The sequence below is a fragment of the Myripristis murdjan genome, chromosome 22, assembly GCF_902150065.1.
Source record: "Myripristis murdjan chromosome 22, fMyrMur1.1, whole genome shotgun sequence".
NCBI lineage: Eukaryota > Metazoa > Chordata > Actinopteri > Holocentriformes > Holocentridae > Myripristis > Myripristis murdjan.
The window spans coordinates 12,155,652-12,164,484 of NC_044001.1; the positions used below are offsets into that span (position 1 = coordinate 12,155,652).

General features: G+C 41.9%; 1 protein-coding gene across 1 annotated transcript; it reads left to right on the forward strand.

Moving 5' to 3' along the window:
* The first annotated feature begins 3,487 nt into the window (after positions 1-3,487).
* marcksb (myristoylated alanine-rich protein kinase C substrate b) lies at positions 3,488-6,399 on the forward strand. The gene is made up of 2 exons (XM_030045237.1): positions 3,488-3,876; positions 4,902-6,399. The coding sequence occupies exons 1-2, from the start codon at positions 3,781-3,783 to the stop codon at positions 5,448-5,450; spliced, it is 645 nt and encodes a 214-aa protein (XP_029901097.1). The 5' UTR covers positions 3,488-3,780; the 3' UTR covers positions 5,451-6,399.
* The last annotated feature ends 2,434 nt before the right edge of the window (positions 6,400-8,833 follow it).

Below are 8,833 nucleotides of genomic sequence, written 5' to 3' on the forward strand. Positions count from 1 at the left end.
TGAATCTTAATTAATTAGATTATTAGTGCTAGTAACACCTGTGTTTACCTGCGATGTCATGTCAAATGGCTGCTGTGGAAAAAAGTCGATTTAAGCCTGATCGAATAGTTCCACTCACTTCCCTTCTATACATCAGAAATACTGCTTAATTCGAGTAAATAGTTTGCTCATTTATTCTGAAATCCGAGCACCGTGTTATCCGGTTTTAATTCCGCCGTCTCTGGTGGGCTTTACGCAGCTGTGATGGCGTAAGGTTGATGCGGATCCGCACGGACCACAGCTTTAATTGGCAGCCGCGTCCACCAATCACAGATTACAATGTGTAGTCTGACACCTCCCTGTCTTGGGGCTTTGGAGTGACTGGAAAACAGACAAGGGTGGCATATTTTCTGTTCTTGAAGTAATTAGAGCTCATCTTGCTTCCTGATGCTTATTCTGAGAGTGTATTTGGGGACGAGTTTGCAATAAGAAACAGACGAGGCAGATGAGCCAGGCACCTAGGACCGTCAAGCTGTCCTCCCTCTGGGCCTAATCTTTGGTTTATGGATTAGACCTTTGAATGTTCAGCTGCAGAGTTAAGTCCCAAAGATGCAGTCCAGTCCTTGTGATCATCCTACAGTCATTTGTGGGTAGGCCTGCGATTAAGAAAATATATAAGCCTACCAGAAGTCATAGGTTTGAATGATTAGTTCTGTTTTTGTGAGAGCCATGTAGTTATTCTAACCTGAGAGCAGTCTAACAACCGAGTGAAACTGGAACACATTGTTTTATTCTCTGTCAAGGACAAAAAAGTATAAACACAAGCCAGAAACTGAGTGGGAGTTACAGGGACACATGCCACACGTTTCCCACTTGGGGCTCGCAATCCTCATCCAGCTTAAAATATTATTGTTGCTTTAAACTGATTTACAGTGATTTGACCAGCCCAGGAATGTTCACAATTAACAAACACTATATTGGCCTCTGTGACTCTTAGATTTCACTGCTAAAACCAAACATGTACTCCAACTTCACCTAGTAGGTTGACAAGGAACCACAGGAAAAACAGTTTTTTTTTTTTTTTTTTTTTTTCAGGCCAATTTGTAGGATTAGTTATGTTTGGACACTGAAACAAACTGAAGAATCATCTGAGTAAAATATATGAAAAAAAAAACCAAAAAAAAACAAAACTTTACTGAGCAGAACCAAATCCACTAAAATAAGAAAACATTTATTATCATTCCTTGAACTTTGATATTCCCTTAAACTCTCCATCAAGTACCTTAAAAGTTAGAACATTTCATTTATACATTTTTTTCATATTGTATGACAATGAAGTATCCTATAGCTGCTCATTATACTTCACTGAAGCTACATCACACTTATAATGAGCCAAATATTCAAACCCATGATTCCATTGTTTTTCAGCTGCACCATTACATCAAATAGAAAATGTCTAAATGTCTTGTGAATCATTTTATACAAAATTCAGTAGAGAATATTCTGTATATTCTGAAACCTTGGGATGTCCACTACATTTTAAACTAAATTTCTGTGGGTTTGATGAAAGCTCAGCGTTGCAGCAATGACAAATCCACCTGTGGGAGTGGTGGAGTTGAAGAGGTGAAGAGGCAAACTGTTTTTAGATCAACACTTCTGCTCTTCTGCGCCTGTCCTGTGTGTGGCGGTGGGCGTTGTGGATCGTAAACACTCTTAGATCACTACTGCAATAATGTCAAAGTCGATTTATTCAGTCAACTTTTTCAGCATAATTCATCGAGACATGCCCTTTTTTCTGATTTTTGGCACTTCTCCAAAGGGATGAGGGTAGTTTGCAATAGCTGTGCAATCTCTCTTTCTCTTTCTCTTTCTCTTTCTCTCTTTCTCTTTCTCTTTGTTTCCACACACGCACATACACAAACACACATTCACCCTGTTTTAAGGTAAAATCTTTGTGTCCGCCTATTCGGGACCCAAACACTTGATTCATGCCTCGTGTCTCATGAAAACACTCAGTGCGCCACAAGGCTTAAGCCCCCAGTTTACCAACTCATGGCAGATCACCGTAATAATTAATAAAGCTTTGCATGTAATCAGAAGATTGCAACAATGAGGGTGGCCTAGTTACCCCGCCAAAAAGGAGGGTGGGTGAAAGAAGTCACCCTAATCCACAACTGTTGTCTGTCTGTGTGCTGCTTGGTTTCTAACTCAGTCTGGCCCCGCACTTCTCCATGAGCAGGAGTCATTGACATTGAAGGCCTCTGTCTGCAGTGTATTCCTTGAAGCCATCTTGGACCGGTAACCATGGAGATGTGGGTCATGAAGTGATGGCAGAGAGCAGAGACTTGAGGCTGCTGGTGGACTGAGAGCACTGCAGGCTGGAGCAGGCAGCAGGCAGCAGCGGGCCATAAACTCTCATTATATCTAGGTCACTGGGATGCTCCAGCTGCAACAAGCAGACAAGACGCTGTTATGCAAGACGGGATAAGGGAAGTTGTGGGCAGAGGGGTTAAGCTCACAGAGACTTTTGTTTTCTGGGTGACATATATGTGAGGAGGGAGGCTGATGATATAACAATGGGATCGCCTGAGCAATGCTGTGTCAGCTGTCCCAATAATGCTGTTGTTTTTGGACTTGCATATTAATTTAAAAGTTAGAAAAGACATCGGAGCTTCTCTTCTCATTGACCAAACCTGGCAATTTAGTTTTATAAGTAAGTAAACTTTGCTAGTAAAGTCCTTCACATATGGACACTCAATAGTAGGCCATGTATAGACACTAAACAGACTACGCAGTAACCAAAAATAAATAAAAAATAAATAGAGAAGTAGATATACAGCATGATAAACAACTCCAAATTAAGAAAATGCTAGACAGAAATGGAAGGCCATTGATAATTTAAAACAAGACACAGAATGTGAGAATTTGACTCCAGATTATGTTTAGTTATGCTTCAAAATGTATAACAGTTGGCCAAAATGTTTATATTCACACGTAATTTCATTTGAATTCATTTTTGGTGGCCAAACTACATTGAATTGGATATACAGGACCTGCAGACATACGGCATGCTGTGAATAGTAAACAAGAAGAACGAATCTCTAATGTCCAAAATATATTTTGGTTGAATGATATCTGCATGAACAAACACTTATTTTTGCTTATTTTTGTAGATGTTGAGGCATATCTGTAAACATACTCAACTCTATGTGAGATCCATTGTTTTGTTTGTTTGTTTGTTTGTTTTAAGACCAAATATTTATTCCTTCTTTGAAACAAGCATACAGATAAATCAACTGAAAAGTGCAAAACTGTATGAAATCTCTGCTCTTGTTCAGTAAATCAAGTTTCTGCACTTCTGGCTGGATATAAAGGCAAGTTGCAGCCCATGTTTTTGTTTCTCGCCCATTGTCCACGGCGCCCCTCTCCACAGCCCCCCACCCCCGGTGCGCCAGGCGGACTTGTGATTGGTGGAGACGCGCTGGCTTTGTCGTCATAGCCCGAGTGCCCATTCATCAGTGGACTTGGGCGTTGTACTCCGCATCTCATTTGCGGCGGGGCCAATTTCTCCATTTACAAATTCTGCACGAGAAAAAATTGAAAGAATTCGCGTTTCTTTGCTTACATCTTGTGCTATTTTGCGAGTTCTCGCCCGTGCCGTGCGGTAATCTTGGTTTCGCGCTGATTCCTCGGCTTCGCTTTGAGAGGGAGCCCTCAGCCTTTGACTTGAATTTTAGAGGGAGGCTTGCGGTCTTTGTTCATTCATTTGATCGGTTGGGTTCCTTTGTTGGACCAAAAAGCATGGGAGCACAAATCTCCAAAACCGCTGGAAAAGAAGAAGTGGCTGCAGAGAAGGCAGCAGAAGGCGCGGCAGTTGCAGCCAAGTCAAACGGACAGGTAAAGATCACTATCAGCATTTAAATTTTATTGCCCAAGTGGATTTTTTTGCCTCAATTTAGCAATGTGTTGCGTCAATGGCGTACTCCATGTTCAATTTAGCGCATCCCCACGCTCACCGGCATTCAGGGAAAGTGGCCACATGTAGCCGCTCCATTTTCACTTAAGGCTTTGTAGTTCAAATCGTAAATGTCTGGCAACAAAACATTATCTCACGTGATGCTTTTATAGTGAAAGGCTTTCATTAAATTGACATATTGATGATTTCTTTGAACATTAAAGAGGTCAGACGGTGCAAGTAATCCTTTGGGGAATATTTGGTGAATCCCTGAATGGACCAAATGGTTTTTCCAATGCATTGTGACCATCACACAGATTCTGGGACTCGTGGGCTACATAAACATTGTGGCTGGGTTTCATCCAGAGATTAAAGGGTGTGTGGCAGCGTTTGTAGCTGCTCTCACTGTGGCATGGCCATTTTAAAAAAAACGACACCACGCCTTTGTTGCCAGGTTCAAGAAAAGGGCTGAGCTCCATGTGCGCACAAGTCACACAATTCACCAGATGTACTTAGCAGCAGGGTCGGATACTGGGAAAAGCATCTACATGGGGAATAAAATATATTGTTTTACAACCCGGGCCATTAAAAATTCCCAAAATTCCTATGTTCTTTCCACTTAGCCGACTCGTCACGCCGCCTGGTGGAGGCGGGTGGTACTGTTGTCTAACCGACTAGCCTACTGCTGAAAGCCACTGATCTGTCGTCACTCTCCTAGTAACAGATGTTGCAGCAGTTTTAGGACTATTTTCCGATTGGTTACCACTACTCGACGATTATGAATAAATATGACTGCACGCCAGATTTTGCAGGGGGCACTCTTGCTTGCACATGTTAATGGGTGGGTTGGTATTAGGCCTCATGGTGGTGTGATTAAGGGCAATCAGGAGTTAAGTCTTTATTTAAATAGCACAGTATTGTAAATCAGTATCAGTAAAAATTTATTCCCTTTTCTTTTTCATCTTAGGAAAATGGCCATGCCAAAACCAATGGGGATGCCTCTCCAGCTGCAGAGGAGGCCAACAAAGCAGATGTCCAGGCCAATGGCAGCACTCCTGCCGAGGAGGCAGTGGAGAAAGTAGAGGCTGCTGAGACCAATGGTGAAAAAGAACCAGCCGCCACAAATGGAGAGGCTTCTGCCAAGCCAGAGGAAGGCACTCCCTCCACCAGCGAGGACAGCAAACAGAAGAAAAAGCGCTTCTCCTTCAAGAAACCCTCCTTCAAGCTCAGTGGCTTCTCCTTCAAGAAGACCAAGAAAGAATCCGAAGAGGCAGCAGAAGAGGGAGCGGCAGCCCCGGCTGAAGGAGAGAAAGCTGCCTCAGAGGAGGCCACCACCGAGGAGGCCAAGCCGGCTGAAGCCAGCGAGGAGGAGGGAGCCAAGGAGGCCCCAGCCGAGGAGCCAAAGGCGGAGGAGGTGAAGGCAGAGGGAGAGGCTGCAGAGGAGAAACCTGCCGAAGCTTCGCCCGCTGAACCTGAGACGGCAACCAGTCCAGAGGCTCCAGCCGCTGCTGAGTAAATCCTGCTGAACAAGACACCGGAACGAAGGAGCAGAAGGAACCTGTCTGAAGGAATGCGAGGACTTGTCTAAAACCAGGGATTTTTGTTTATTTTTTGTTTGTGTTTGTTTACTGTTCTACAACCATTTCATCCATAATGACTGCAATGTCCTTGGCAGTGATGGACAGAAGGTGCACTGGAGAGGGTACTGCTTCCTCACTGCTCATTGGTGTTTGCATTTGTGACGTGGGTGAGTGTGCGAATGAGAGTGTGAATGTTTTCTACATGAAACCATGACTGTGTTGACAGGTTGGTGAATTTGACCTATTTAATTGAAGTATTTGGTGCTGGGCAATTGGATGTAGCAGCTAAAGCTGTGTCTGCAAGAATGACACATTGTGATATTTAAAGGGAAAATCCTCAACCAAGTCTTAAATGTTGTCTTTGCAGTGCAGTTGTTTACAACTCAAGCTCAACGCTCCTGTGGACACAAATACCATTCCTGAATGAACTAGTTTTAGTTAATTGTCAAAACAATAGGTGCTCATCACTTTCCATTAGATTCCACCATTTCCAGACTCTGTAGTAATGCACGTTGTATAGACTTTGATATTACTGGTTTTATGACTGAGATGTACCTAAATGACTGAAGTTTTTAACAGATGACCCATTGTAAATGAAGTTTCCTTGTTTTTCACCATTTGTAAGATTGAATAAAATTGGGAGATGTTTTAAGCAAATCTTGCATCAAGCTGTGATGACTATAATACAACTTTTAAACTGTGCATTGATCAGACTAAAAAGCACACAGGAATTGGTTAGGGGTACAATCTTCAAACACTGTCCTGTTTTTGTATATAATGAGGCTTCACTTTACACAAGATGGAATGTAACTGCCTTTTAAAATGGTATTAAGGTGTGCGGTTTATTTTCCGTGAGCACTGTGAAAGAATAAAGGAATAAAGCGGGAATTGGCACTCTGAGCTCATTTATTCAAAGGTGTAACAAATATCAAAAGCTCCCATGGTGGCTCTGAGCAACAAGAGTAGGTGAGAGATTTTAATCAGGGCTTTGTGGTTGAGATCAGTGTGTTAATTTTCATGGAGTTTGGTGGATTTACAGCCCCCTCATGTGGTGGGATGCTGAAATAGCTGAAGGTGGGGAATTTATTTCCATCGGTCTGTCCCATTCAGCTCTTCATTTGAAGATGGTGAAACAGTTAGATTTTATTTGATCTTAGTTTTACTTGGCATTGGAGCTTTTTTTTTTTTTTTTTTTTTAGGCATTCCACCCCCCGAAACACAAGTATCTCTCTCACAAACACAAAATCTAAACTATTTTTCCCAATTTTGGTTTTAGCATGATTAAATTAGTATGAAAATATCTACCAAGTAATCTTACTGAGAGGAAATTGATTTGACTCAATGAAATTATCAAGAAGAAAAGTAAAATTGTTCAAAGCCTTTGTAAGAGGTACTGTTTTCAAACTATTTCCCCAGTTTATTTCATTGTTTTTTATTGAGTATGTTAGGTATTAGGGTTTGTCAATTTTCAAATCGCTCTCAACACAATGCCGACTTAGGTGTACAGCACTAACCTGTATTACTTAACAGTAAACAGCTGAATTTTCTGTGAAATATGTCTGAGACCCCCACTCAAATATTCCATAAATATATGTGATTGTCACAAACATATTTCCTTCCCTAAACCTTCATAAGTTGCCGCATGATAGAATGAGAGGTCCTGACTGCACTTCATATTATTCTCAGGAAATGAGTGAGCTGTTTGCAGAACAACCACAACATAATTATGTCGTAAGATACGGGTTTTGGTTGTGTTTATTTCACTCACAGAACTCCAAGTTTTTCACCATAAATGACAGCGTTTGAAACAAACATTTTTACAATGTCTAGAGCTGCCGTCATTTCAGTATCTGCAGCACCCAGCTGCAGGCGTGGATCTAATTGTTGGTTGTGCTCACCATTGACATGCTGGGAATCCTTCTATGAAGTCCAAAACCTCATGAAAACACCAGAATCTTTTTAGGAGTGAAAGAGATGGTAGCTCACTTCTCCGGGGTGTTTTTAGCCGCCCACAGCTGTACCCAAGCTCATTTTAAACCGACTATTTCATTTGCTCCCAGATTAACCCTGTGTATTGCAGCTTTACCCGCAAGAAGGGTGTGTTTTATGTGTAATATTTCTGTCCCTGCTTCCTGGACTGGCATGTCCTCTCTTGAGGTATCAGCTCCCCACCTCAGCCTCAGCCCATATGCTGGTCAAGCATGCAAAACCCCAACACAGCACACATCACCCTTGAGTAACCTCTGTTTCTCTTGGAGTGTTTTTAACATTCATTCATGCATTTGTTTATTCATTCAGTCTTTTTCCTCTGTCCTTTTTTCTTTATTTCCCCTCTTTCTTTAAGGGTACATAAATGCACACAGATGATGAAATTCCAGGTAGCAAAAGCATACTGAAGAACTAAGTAAGGCACACTGAACGAAGTCCCTCTGATAATTCAGCAGTGTGGTGATGAGGTTGTGCACTTGACCATAGACCCTGCCCTTTCTATCTTCCTGTCTGCCCCACTTCCATGCCACCTCTTGCCCCGACCACAGATTCTCTGCGAATGGTAGTCCCCTCAGCTGCTTGTGGCTTATGGCTGGCAATCGCCGAGCAGTTTCCTCCGACCAACTTACTGTCTGCTCCGCTTCTGTGGCCCCTCACCTAACCACTGTCTCTCTCTCCCAGGGAAGATCAAACAGCCTCCGCCTTGCCAAGGGACTGTCCCTCTCCCTCATCCCACTAATTAACTATTTTCAGCACACACCTTCAGTCTTGAAGGGAAAAAATAGCTTCTGTAAACTGTGGCACCGACCAGTGGGCAACCAGTACTGATCATATGGGAAGGGATTCAATTTTAACAACCCTTTTTCCGCTGCATCTCCAATAGAAGGAGTCATGAGAATAAGCTACTACACCATAGCACTGTGATACAACATCACAAGAAACACAAAGTGAATAGAAGGCTTGATCATTGTGGCTGAAATTATTTCCCTATTGTAAGCACTGTGATTATTAAACATGCTGTCATTTGTATTTCCATGTTACAATTATTTGAGTTTTCTTTCTTTTTTTTTCTTTTCTTTTTTAGAAGCTGTTTTGGCAGTGTTTTAGTCTACTTTGCACCTCTTGTGAACTGCTTTCTTCGCTGAATTTTATAGCTGCATCTGATCTAAGAAAAAGAGATCATACTCAGATTTCAGTCACTTTGTAGAAGTTAACATTTATTTTCTGTGTGTGCACAAATCATTTGTCTGTAAGGTATTCAGTGAACTTTATTTAAATTAATTGGAACCCCTTTTAAAAATTGTTACTGAGACAAAAACATTTGGTAAGA